General features: G+C 39.7%; 1 protein-coding gene across 2 annotated transcripts; it reads right to left on the bottom strand.

Annotated features, from left to right (window-relative positions):
• Positions 1–1,572: 1,572 nt before the first annotated feature.
• LOC120897314 (armadillo repeat-containing protein 2) lies at positions 1,573–11,325 on the bottom strand. Of its 2 annotated transcripts, XR_005738519.1 has the most exons (10): positions 10,986–11,325; positions 10,570–10,917; positions 4,550–4,728; positions 4,311–4,454; positions 4,109–4,243; positions 3,918–4,020; positions 2,928–3,829; positions 2,279–2,834; positions 1,822–2,205; positions 1,574–1,742 (listed from the first exon to the last, which is right to left on the bottom strand). XR_005738519.1 is itself a non-coding variant. In XM_040302088.1 (9 exons), the coding sequence occupies exons 1-9, from the start codon at positions 11,140–11,142 to the stop codon at positions 2,063–2,065; spliced, it is 2,667 nt and encodes an 888-aa protein (XP_040158022.1). In that variant the 5' UTR covers positions 11,143–11,325; the 3' UTR covers positions 1,573–2,062. The 2 variants fall into 2 exon arrangements, 1 of the variants encoding a protein (XP_040158022.1); XM_040302088.1 differs by having other exon boundaries at positions 1,573–2,205.
• Positions 11,326–12,894: the final 1,569 nt, after the last annotated feature.

Below are 12,894 nucleotides of genomic sequence, written 5' to 3' on the forward strand. Positions count from 1 at the left end.
TCGCGTACGTAGTGATTTTCCTTTGCAAGGCTTCAAATCGATTTATATCACCAACAGTAGGCGGGCACCAAACCAGAAAGCAGTACTCAAGACAAGATCGTACAACGGAACAGTAAACCGATTTGATGCACACGGGATCGATAAATTCACGGCAGGTGCGCGTTATAAGATTAAGCAGTAGGTTTCCCTTCGCAATAACGCTGTCGATATGGGGACGAAATGATAGTTTATCGTCTAGTAACACTCCCAGGTCGCGAATACATGACGTTCGAATAAGATGCGAGCAGTGCTGCAAAATGTCACTATCAATGTCATAAAAAAATCGGACTGAAACAAAATCCATATCAGCGTCACTTACTCAATTGTGATAATCAGAGGTGATACTCAGAACGATTGGTGTGACTAATACATGCTCATGACATGTTTGCGACCATCGCTTGGTCAGTCACTATATCACGACTTTTTTTTTGCTGTGATCAATTTTGCAAAATGTCACTGACATAGTCATGCAAAATTCTGGCTGAAACAAAATCATCTCAGTGTCACGAGCTCTACTGCGAAGATCAGAGGCGAGGCTCAAACAGTTGGTGCGACCATCGCATGCTTGGTGACATTGTGTGCAACCAACTCGTGTTCATCGCGATGGTCACGGGAGATATGCATTGCGTGCGAGTGGTTCCAAGAAACAAAATGAGCATGTTTTCTCGCTCTGTTTGACCCGACAGATAATCAAAACAGATAGAGGGAGAAAGCATGCTCATTTTGTTAATAGAGCCTACGCGCCAAGTATATTCCAAGAATGTCGCGATTATCGCCGACAACAATGTCGTGACCAAGTGAGTGATCAAAAGTTGGGTGCTAAACTAAATGTCACCAAGCATGTGATTGATTATCTAACTGTTTGAGTATAGTCACTGATCATCTCAGTTGTGTACGTGATCTGATTTGAGCTTCGTTTCAGTCATGAGTGTTGATGATTGAAACAGTGGCATTTTTCAGCACTGTTCACAACCAGAAAAAAATCATGATAATGCTTGCGCCGGCATGAAGCTAAGCTTGTCAGTCAGAGTATCGCGTTGGACTCAAGAATTCACATGTCGTGTTCAGCATGTCATGGCGCACTTTTCTTGACTATCAGCAATGAGCATCAAGCTACCACGGATATGTTCATTGTTTTCGTTGGTGAAAATCTCGTGATACTCATGACATTTTGCAGCACTGGATGCGAGTCTCTCATCGAGTAATTAAATATGACAGGGCTTCCGGATCTGCTGAATGAAATGTGTTGCAAAAGTTCCGCCTTATTACTTCCTTGAGGGACTCCGGACGAACTGGTAAAGGTGTGAGAGCGATGAGGTCCGATACTTATGTGATATGAGCGACTGGTTAAGTAGGAGCGAAGCTAGGTAATATGGTTATCAGCGAAACCCAGTTTTTAAGCTTTGAAAGCAGAATAACATGCGAAATGTTATCGAACCCGGCTTAAAGTCGATATATGCCAAACGATTTGAAGCCGCTTCTGAAAATTATTTTTATTTGTTTCAATTATTTTTCCATGTTTTTTACTGAAATCGGATCAGAAAAGTTTTGTACATGTGTATCTACCTTTTACTAAATCTGGGGGGCGTACCTTGAAAATCACCGGATGCTACCTTTATGGACAATACCACGCTGTGTATTCGCAGTGCGGCGTCATCCATTAATTGTGTCTCGTTAAAATTGATATTTTCGACTCCATCTCCCTGGATTGTAAGAAAATTGTACATTACATTGAAATACAAATAAAAAAACGTAATAGATAGCAACTCTTCATTTTATTACTTGCATGTGGGATTTGGTTTTTGATTTGTTTATTAGTTTCGGTATTGTGGTACCGTCATTCACCAAACCAACCTTATAATTCTTCCCGGCTCTGTGTTTAAAACTATGAAACATGACCCTAACGTCAACATTCAGCAATCGGGTGCAGGCTGTATAACACATAACACATTTTGGTTCACCTATAATGTTATCTAGGTTATATCTTTTGATTGCTATGGTAGATGCCCAGTTCACATCTTCTTCACACATATTCATCTGAAGACTCACAAGGAGAATTCCCGTTTGACAAGCACATTTGTAATCGCTCCCATAAATCTGTTGCTACCGGAGCAAAGTCTTCCCAAAAGATGTCAGGCTCCTTGCCACCGAATAAATTGTCTTCATCTGTAATAAATAAAAAATAAATACGGGAATTACACAAGCTATTCATTTTACTGGTCGCATGTGCTTTGCTCACCTAGTCCGTCTGCTAATGCTCCACAAATAAAGTCAATCTCCACATGTCCCAATGATTTCATGATATCAGACGTATCTATCAAATAGTTCCATATAGCCTGGCACGCAATTCCTGCCATAATCCAGTCCCGATTATTAACGCCTCTATGTAGCAAACGCCTCAGTATGGTGGGACCATCAATCTCGTGGAATGGAACTCTGCTGGACCAATCACCGAGTATGTTCACCAGAACACCGCAGGACGTAACCATGAGTTCGTCGTTTTTTGATGTCAAACACTGTTTTAGGATCTTCATCCCATTCTCTTCGCTGAACGTTTGACGTGTTGCCGTGTTGCGGGTCATGTTGCCTAGTACACGGGCTACTTCCGATCGGGCAGGGTTATGATCACTTCCCAGAATGGAGCACAACGTACCACAAATGTCTTTCATCCGCTCTGCAATGCTTCCAGCATGCATTTGGTACGAAGCCCCGTCTGTGTCGCTCGGTTCATAGTAGTACGAAAGATTATGCAAAGCGCCCAGCGTGGCAAACAAGAGCTCCTCCAATTCTGTAGACTGCAAAAATTTTAAAAAAAAATTCGAAAAAAACACATCGTTTCATACTTAACACAAATACGTTGGTCGCCAAAACAATGCTCATCGACTTGCCTTAGGGTCCTTCACTTTGAGCAAAATATTCAAAAGAATTTCACCCAACGGTGACCTCCTGCTCATCCCGTATCCTACGTCTCCATTCACACACATGTTTGCCAGAATTCGTATCAATTTGGTCAAAACCTGTGCTACAGAGTCTCCCATCTGATTCTTCAATGCAAAGCTTTTATTTGCGTAGTACTCTAACGTTGCCAACAAAGCATCGCACGACACATCACAACAGTAGAATTGGTTACGCGCTGTATCCCAGCGCGCCATTACGTTGCCGAGAATGTAGCCCAACCGATTACATGTAGCCAATCCTTTCTCCACCGTTTGACTAGTCTGCATTATGGATCCAAGCAAAATTCCTAACCGTGAGGCAGCTACTGCTAAACGTTCGCAACATTCCGCCCGTTCCGAAAGAACGCTCAGCGTTCGAATTATATTAGCTTGCACTTCCGGCTCTTTGATACACATCTCAGCCGCACGTACCAGCAAAGGCACAGCTTGTTCGATCTGCGCAATATCCTCATTCTCATCTTTCTTATCGGGCCTTTGATGATGACGGTTGGATAAGTGACATGCGCTGGGAACAGCTACACAATAATTACCAGCCAATGTGCGCAAAGCCCCCGAAAGCTGAAACAACGCGTGTAGTGGAGATCCTGCTAATTGTGTAGTAGATGCGATTTCATTGATCATTTTTAGATGCAACACCATCAGCTGGCAGAGACCATGTTTAGCCAAGCGAACAGCAAGTGAACGTACGTTGTTGCCTACATCTGAACCGTTAGCTGTGGTATTGTTTGCACCGTTCGACGAGCCAGTAAGGAACCGTACTGCCCCGTAACCGTATATGCAAGCTTCTGAATCTTCTATAGGTGATGCACGTCCAAGCCCATCAACTAGAAGTTCTGCGAAACAAAAAAAAATCGATTTAATTTCGTACAATCTATCCTTTACAACTACTAATTCACAGTTTCGTTTGGAGTGCATACATACCGGGCACATCACTATCCATAAACAAATTGTCGTTATTCTCGTTACGGGCGATCTTGAACACAAGCTTACAGGCACCGGTCAGATTGCTTCCCGTAACATTCATCTGCAAACAAAAAATTAATAAAAATAAATAAATAAATAAAAACAACTCGAGACAGCCGCTATTGCATTTGTTCGTTTATAGCACTTACAGCCAAAACTGTGCTGGCCACCAATAGTAATATCTTGGACGAAGAGGCTTCCACTAGTCCGTACAATGCACCCAAAACTGTACCACGCCAACTGCCTTTAGAGTTCTTTACTCTTACATATAGCTCATGAAGAATCTGATAAAATAATAGTATTATGTTATGTTACCCTTGAGAACAATTAACACTTTCATCGATTGCTTACCGCACTGATGTAAGCGGTTGTACTTTCATCGCAGTCCTTCAATCCAGAATACGCTTTCAGCATCTCCAACAGAGACTCGGTCGAAGACTGCACTAGCAAATCATTACTTCTTCTTAGCAGTTTTGACTGATCTTCTAGTAAATTCTAATGGTAATGTTAAGAATAGATATTGATTATTGCTAACCATTGCTTCATTCAATTGCTTCATTGTCAATAAGGACAAATTAATTCAGCTATACCTTATCATCCGTTGCAATTGCATTAGGAGCTTGTAGTTTTTCTTCAAACGATTGAACCTGGCGTCTTTTCAAGGGATGATTTTTTACAATACTATTCGCTGAACCATGTGTAGGGACAGGCTGTGACGACTTATTCGATTGGTCCGATGATTTGCTTTCTTGATTTTCATAATCGTGAACTACAATTAAATTACAAAATATTAACGATTAGGAATGTGAAGCAGGATCCCAAATTATTATAAGCATTATTTGACATTAATTTTGTCATCAACATTGTAACACGCCCTAACGTACACCACGTACGTCTCTATAAAAAAATTAATAAAAAATAAAAAAATAAATAAAATTGTAGTACCACCGTTTTCGAACCTTAGCAAATAATGTTAAGCTACTTTTGAACACTCTCCAAGCTCACCTGACTGTTTGGAGCCACCCAATACCATAAATCCTTAGCTGGATAGTAACATTAGCTGATTGTTGTTTCTCCACCAAAAGACTAACGACGGTCCCTCGGGACCACCACTGGCATACGGAAAGTTTACTAGGGCTGAACGTGTTAACATACAGCATCGGTGTACAAAGTAGTGATGGGAAAAATGTAGTTTTTGTCGGAATCGATTCCGGCTAGCTCCGCAGTTTTCTGGAATCGATTCCGGATAGTAGGTCCGGAATCAGTTTCCGGAATCGATTCCGGAATCGGCACCGGAATTGGTTGCGGAATCGACTCCGGAATCGGAATCGGCTCCAGAATTGATTCCGGAATCGGCTCCGGAATCGGCTCCAGAATTGATTCCGGAATCAGCTCCAGAATCGGATTTGGTTCCGGAATCGACTCCGGAATCGGTTCCGGAATCGAAGTCGGCTCTCGAGTCGAAAATGGCTCATAAATTAGAATCGGCTACCAAACGGAGTCAGTTTCGGCATCGCCATAAAAATAGGCGTTTGGGTCCAATCATAGTACGTATTGATAACCGCAAAAATCCAAATTTACTTGTAAAAGATCCATTCTCATGGAGATTCCCGAACTGATTTCGCTCCGGAGTCCGCTCGGCTCCGAAGCCATCTTCGGAATCGCCTCTGGAATCGCCTCTGGAATCGGCTCCGGAATCAGCTCCGGAATCGGCTCCGGAATTGGCTCCGGAATCGGCTCCGGAATTGGCTCCGGAATCGGCTCCGGAATTGGCTCCAGAATCGGCTCCGGAATCGGCTCCGGAATCGGCTCCGGAATCGGCTTCGGTATCAGCTCCGGAATCGACTCCGGAATCGGAATCGATTCCAGCATCGGAATCGGCTCCGGAATTGATTCCGAACACGGAATCGGAATCGGGTAGGTCCGATTCCGAGCTCCCACCACTAGTACAAAGCCATTATGGCGTTATGGGCCAAATGAAGTTTTGGTCGGAATTGGTTACTGCTAGGTCAGATTTTTTTCTGGTATCAATTCTGAATCGCAGGTCCGGAATCAGTTTCTAAAATCAATTCAGAAATCGGCTCCGAAATCAGAATCGGCTTCGGAATTGGAATCGGTTTCGGAATCGACTTCGAAATCAGAATCGACTGCCCAAACGGAATCGGTTGCGGCATCTCCATGAAAGCAAACGTATGGGTCGTATGTAGCTACGATTGTATCGATAACCACAAAGGTTCTAAGTTGTTGAATACAGTGGAGCGCCGTTTATACGGGTACCTTTTATCCGTCTTTCTGTTTATCCGTGCTGTTGAGAAATGACAGTTCAATATAAAGGTGACATTTCGTGCGCAGGAGGATATTAGAAAAGCGGTTATCAGAGTACATTGTCATAACAAAAAACACTATAATTCATGCCAAATTTTAAATATTCTCATTGAAAAAACATAAAGTACATTAAAACTGGGTTATTTTTATCAAAAAATTTGATAATTTCCAGAACCTTATCAGGAATTGGGGATAAAATTTATCATTTGACTCATTATCCGTGTTATTTGCTTATCCGGGCGAGATCGAGTCCCGAGAAGCCCGGATAAACGGCGCTCCACTGTAGTTTCAAATATAACTTTTTCTGCATCTTCGAATCTCAATTCCAGAACTGAGTATGATTCCGGAGCCGGAAGCGTAGTCAGATTTGGAATCAGACGCGAAATTGGCTCCAAAATCGGCTACGGAATCGCCTCCAGAATCGGGTTCGGGTATCAGAATCGATTCCAGAATTGAAATTGTCTCCAAAATCGAAATCGATTCGAGAATCGGAATCAGCTCCAAAATCGATTCTGAACACGGAATCGAAATCGGGTAGTTCTAATTCTGAGCTGCCATCACTTAAATTGCAAACATTACATAAACTTTATTTGTATAAGCTTGGAAACAAATGAGAAAGATGATAAATAAAAGTGCGGGCAAACACAATTAAAAATTACAATTTTCAAAGCCTATGATTAATGCAGACAAGAATAATAAATCCAATATATCAGCGGTCGGCAAAGTCCGGCCCGCTGGCCAAATGCGGCCCACCGTGCTATACGTACACAATTCGTAGAAGAAGCTATTCGTACACAAAAGTTACTGAACAACTTTTAGCATGACAAATCATTCCGTCGTACTTGTCACCCTTGATTACCATAATATAGATTGATGGACTAATCATTATTGTGGTTTTCAGAAGTTGGAACACTTTCAAGATAATTTTGGGACACTTTATTGACTCTTTTTTACGGGGATTGTACTGTATGTATCGATAAGTGAACTCTACGGCACACTTTTTGGTTTTTTTTGCTCATGAAAAACATTGGCCATTTATTCTTTGGTCGATATAGCTCCCCAAATCAGCCTCAGGTGATACATTTTGATATCGCTTGACTGTGCATCACGAAGTTGGTTAAATGTTGGTATATCAAGAAATGCTCCACGAACACGATCATTTTTCTTGTTCAAAACTACCACCACAGTAATAAATGTTTTATCTAGAAAAATAATGTTGTGACTAGCATGTGCATGTGCAGAGATCTCACTAACGTACTACTTTTACAATTAGTTTTAATAATAGGAATTACCAATCTTTAACCTTGCTTGGATAACATTATTACATAAAATCGACAATATCATGAATCGTATTGCTTGATATCATGATCCAATTATTCGGTTTGAAATATTTTATGATGTACTAATTTGAGTGCTAAATTAACTGGCCCACATCTCTTGATCATTTACACAATTTGGCCCTTTACCTCAAAAGCTTGCCGATCGCTGTAATATATGGTTGTATGAACTGGATAAAAATGGAATCAATTCAGTCAGATCAAGTCAATTGATATTTTTATTACGAATTTTTTTGTCTTCTGAGGAGCGCTATCACCTGTATTGGAAGTCTTTAAAGCTAGAGCGTAGCTCCGATCAATACAGTTTAAAAAAATAGATAGAAAAATGCTTGTTAGGCAATTTATCTATGTAAGGAAGCCTCAAGATACGTAAATTCAACTTTAATAAAAAAAATTAAAAATTAGTAAAAAAAACATTCTTTTGCTCATAGTTCTATGATAGACAAGTTCTAGATTGTACGGCATAAATATAAATGTTTTGCAAAAAAAATCCTCATCTGTAGTCACATTTACGTCACAAATGCAGCATATTAGGCTATATTTTTTCATGAGTAACGGTTAGAATGATTACTGATTAATAATGGAATAAAAACGAGATATAAGGGGCAAAAGAATTAAAATGTATTTACAAAATCATACCGCCTTTCTCTTTAGGTTGCCATTTTCAGCTCGCTTTTGACAGTTTCATGAAAAAGTATTTACAAACAAAGGGTAATAGCTAAAGCAAAAAAGAAGACAAATTTATATTTAGAGTGTTCCAATCATTCATGGAGAAAAAGGAGAAGTTAATAGAGTCTACTGTATATTCAGAAACATTTAATTTATTTTTCATTATTTGCCATTCCGTAGCCACGAATCACTACCGTTTGCAGCGAGGCCTGCAGGAGGAACAGCTTTTGGTCATATAAAGCACAGTCAATGATCCAGTTGGATGTGAAAAGTCCTCTTAACTTTCAACTCAACACTGAGAGTAAAATGAAATATCGAATCGGCACACACATGTACAATACACATAACTTCCTTTGCTTATAACCCGGTGACGAATGATAAATGAGATCCTTGGATTGTATCAGCCATGTAACATTATAATTGCTTTCATTAGTAATAGAAAATGAGTGCAAAATGCTGAACAAAATTCTCATTCACTCCATCGCTAAACATAAACCATGTTCAATTTAACTGTCAAAATTTTCCCATGGCTTTCTGTCAATTTACTCTAAGCGCATCGACCTGTTCTCTTTCAAAGACCTTGAGCAAACCCATCAAACTCCTGTTAATATTGTATGGAGTTGACGGTTGACGACTCGAAAGAGCTAATGTAGAACCACGAATATACACACTCTAGCATAAAATGGCTTGCAAGAAAGAATGATAGATATTAAGTTTAAACTAAAATTTCTGATTTTTCTATTTGGCATAGGCCTATACCTTAAATCCTATCGTTACCAGGCCTATACAGGCTTTCAAAACTTGTTAGGTACCACGCATCCGGATAGTCAGTCTTTGCTACAAGGATACGGTTTTTTTGTATGGAAAATATTATATTAGGGTAAATGTACCTATAGTGGTGGTAGTACCAATAGTGGTGGTATTGCACTAAAATGCGGTTCATACGGCAAATTACAAGTAATTAAGTTATTTACGTTAGTGTGAAATGTTCTTTAGCCTTTTACAACGTTTTTAAAAGTTAAATGGGGCCATTCCGTTACTTAGTGACCGAAAAACCCATTGTTTTGTGAAATGTGTCAACATTTTTCCAAAATCCTTAGGATTTCATAACGAAACTCATTTTTCTGTTAACGTTCTAAATGACCACATAACCACGCAATCAATAGTTTTTCTACATAACTGTTATGTAATGTTATTGTTTTACTAAAATTATTTTCCTTTTGACCATATTTATGCATTTTTAAGTGTTTTTTGCCATAGTGCCATTATAGGTACACAAAACAGGCATGTTCCTATAGTGGCTATAGTTATAAAATCAATGAAAACAGGTCGTTTTAGATTTTTTCGAGAATATTTTTGACATGTCGTACTGTTTTCACTAAAATAAGCAATGGAAATGAGTTTTATGTAAGTAATTTACCAAAAACATGCCAATATTCGCTTATATGGCTGAATGAAAAATTGATTTCAAATCAAGCACGCTCTTCCGGGTGTAGGTTGACGACAGATGTGATGCAGTACTTTTGTCAATAGTTTCATTGGTCAAATTTATACAATTTTTACGATAAAATTACTCAAGAAACCTATATTATGGCAGTAATCCTTGCTATTCATACGAAAACAGCTTCGAAACTAAGTTTCATTGATATTATACACCGTTTTTTATGCATCTTTGTTTACCACCACTATAGGAACACAATACGACGACTATAGGAACCATACCACCATTATAGGTGCAACGAAGCAGTCGCAAAAATATGTAGTTTTTCGTAAATTTGATGTATTTCATGATAAAAATGGTTGGGATTGCGTAGATAAAACATATTCCAATTTGTATGTGTTAAAATATTCAGAAATTGTCCTTCCTGACACTTTAAATCCATTAAAACACATCGGCACCACTACAAATTGCACCACTATTGGTACATTTACCCTACTAAATACCAAAAAAATCAACAGTTGCGATCGAAGTTCAACCAGTGAATTTAGACTGAAATAAAAGCAGAGTATTATTTTATCATTACTTTAATTCAATACGTAGTATTTCACAATAATCGCAGAATGGATTTATTCTAAAAAAATCTACAACGCATAAGGAATGATTATTTGAAATGCCCCACGCCGTAATGTATGTCGCGTTTGTCATAAGATAATGTAATACAATGTATTGCTTACAATTATGCAACACTGATGTACTGTTTAATACGACAAACCATTGAGCGGCCAAACTATGTATTATAATAAGCTGAACCGAAGTTCTATCCAATTCCAATACTTACTATTTTCAAGCGATCCAGATAATTTTTGCGGAATATTGGCAAGTGCTGGCAACTTTTCTCTACCTATGACTGTAGATGAACTGTGCCCAGCCGGTTCACTTCCAATGCTTATGCTGCCTTTCACATCGATAGAATCAGACCGTAAGGAACTAGACGCTGCAGTTCCTGCAGTGCTGTTTAACTGGATCGGCTCTAACGATGGTAGCGTATTGGCTCCCTGTTGTAAATACTTTAAATTTATTGCACTTGGAGGTCGCCCCGGAGGAGCCAGACGGCCATACAGTTGTCTTCTAGGTTCGCGTGGCGTTATTGGTCGGCGGGCTGAAACCAACCTGGTGCCTCCAATACCTACATCATGAAGAATCATCATCCTTATTATATCCAGAGCAATACAGTATTGTTTAATCATCGCTCACCTCCAGCAAGCATGCTTTTCGCTTCACTAACTATCTCTGCACTAGTTTTGCGTACTAACCGGCCTGCACCCTTTGACCGCTGATTAATCAATGTGAGACCACTGCTATCCACATTTCCAGCTCCAGGAAAATCCATAAATGGTCGCGAGTTTTCCATCACTATTTACTCTATAAAGTTTCTAAACTTCTTTCGTTATTTTTGTGCAAATGCAATGCCACAAATTAATGGAATAGGTTTCCCAGTTCAAGCTTTAGCACATGAGATGTATGATCCCACAGAATGAAACAAAACTGTTATTAAATGTTTATTTTAAAATTATCCTTTTTCAGGAACCGCGTCTTTTACACTAAACTTTTGCTCAATATACCTTCACTGCAGACAAATGTGCTTGTCCACGTTGCTGCAACAAGCATGCGTCAATTTATTGTTTGGTTACTATGGAAATCGTTTAACAACAAAAACTTCTAAGTTCATTGTTCTCGATTTCATGAAATAAACAATTGACCATTGACACAACATAAAATAACTAGTTAATTTGGCCTGGTTACTGGGCCACGCAATACAATTATGGAAATATTTAATATCGTCAGGATGCGCACAAGTTTTTTATAAAGACAATGCAATAACCAGGGCTCCTCTTAAATTAGACTGACACATAAAGCGAAACTGATTCAGATCCCATACCTTGGAGTTGATATCTCAAACCCATGTCATTCCTGAAACTTGATTGAATTGATCCAAACCGTTCTAGGAACTGGTCCCAATCCTGTTCCGATCCGGTTCGTATGGTTATTTATCTGCAACCCATACCAAAATTATCACTGAATCCGTACTGTAGGATTGTGAGTGTTGAGAACGGTGGCCAAGAGCAGTGAGATACCGTCAGAGCCGACTGAGGTAGCATTAAAAAGACGAACACCAATCGGCAATGAGGCCAATCGGCTAAAAGTCTCTATAAAAATAAAGAAAAACAAATTGTTGACGTTGAGAGTGTAACAACAAACACCGGCAAGGCGAAGCTGATCGTGAGTTGGGGAGAAATGATCGGACAACAATATAGGATGGAAACAGAACATGCGAATGTAAAGTGGCGAGTCTAACGGTGGGCGGACTGGGCGGCCACCAGGGACCCCGGCGGTCTAGGGACCCTGTCAACTTTAGGTTTTCGGGTACGTTCATGGTGTAAGCCTATCCCTCTTACGTTAATGGTGAAGATAGAAGCGCATGCAATCGGCTCTGCATTCGGGCGTGGACAGGCCCATGGGCGCCGTCTGTACTCGAGTAAGCCTTTAAGTCCGCTCTAGACCTTACGTGTTCGTGAAATTTTGATTTTTCGCTATATTTTATTGAATATTAATCGGAATATTACTCATCGTACACCAAAACAAAGGAAATTGAATTCCCCAACTATTAAGACTATTAAACAAGCTCAAATGATGAATTAAATGCGTTTCCTTATCATTCCCCGCTGACCCTTACAGGGTTTCCCAGGAGTTCTCATAGCTGTGGGACACTTTATTGACTCTTTGTTACGTGAAATGAACTTAATGTAATTTGAATTGGACTCTATAGCACCCTTGTTGGACAAATCCATTATGAATTTCCAAGGAGCCTGTCCAAAAAGGGTGCCATAGAGTCCAATTTCCTACATATGAAGTTCACTTTCCATAGGAAAGAGTCAAGGAAGTGTCCCACAACTATGAGAACCCCTGCCAAACCCAGTATTTTCCACCGTGAACAAAGCGTAAAATTCTGAGTGGAGCGCAAAGCATGAAATATTGTTGAAGCGGTTTAAGTTTATCGTTTCGGGAAATGACTGAGTAGCAACGTAGTCAAATATTAGCCAAAATCGGATTGGCCATCTTAGACACCGTTTGAATTCATCATTCCCTCAAACATTTAGTGCTA

This window comes from Anopheles arabiensis, chromosome 2 (assembly GCF_016920715.1).
Source record: "Anopheles arabiensis isolate DONGOLA chromosome 2, AaraD3, whole genome shotgun sequence".
Classification (NCBI taxonomy): Eukaryota; Metazoa; Arthropoda; class Insecta; order Diptera; family Culicidae; genus Anopheles; species Anopheles arabiensis.

Excerpts from the sequence above, each read along its gene's own strand:
- LOC120897314 (XM_040302088.1), bottom strand. The coding sequence starts at position 11,142 with ATGGAAAACTCGCGACCATTTATGGATTTTCCTGGAGCTGGAAATGTG. Across the intron at positions 4,729-10,569 it reads ATCTGGATCGCTTGAAAATA|TTCACGATTATGAAAATCAA; the intron begins GTAAGTATTGGA and ends ATTTAATTGTAG. Across the intron at positions 3,830-3,917 it reads TATGGATAGTGATGTGCCCG|AACTTCTAGTTGATGGGCTT; the intron begins GTATGTATGCAC and ends TTTGTTTCGCAG.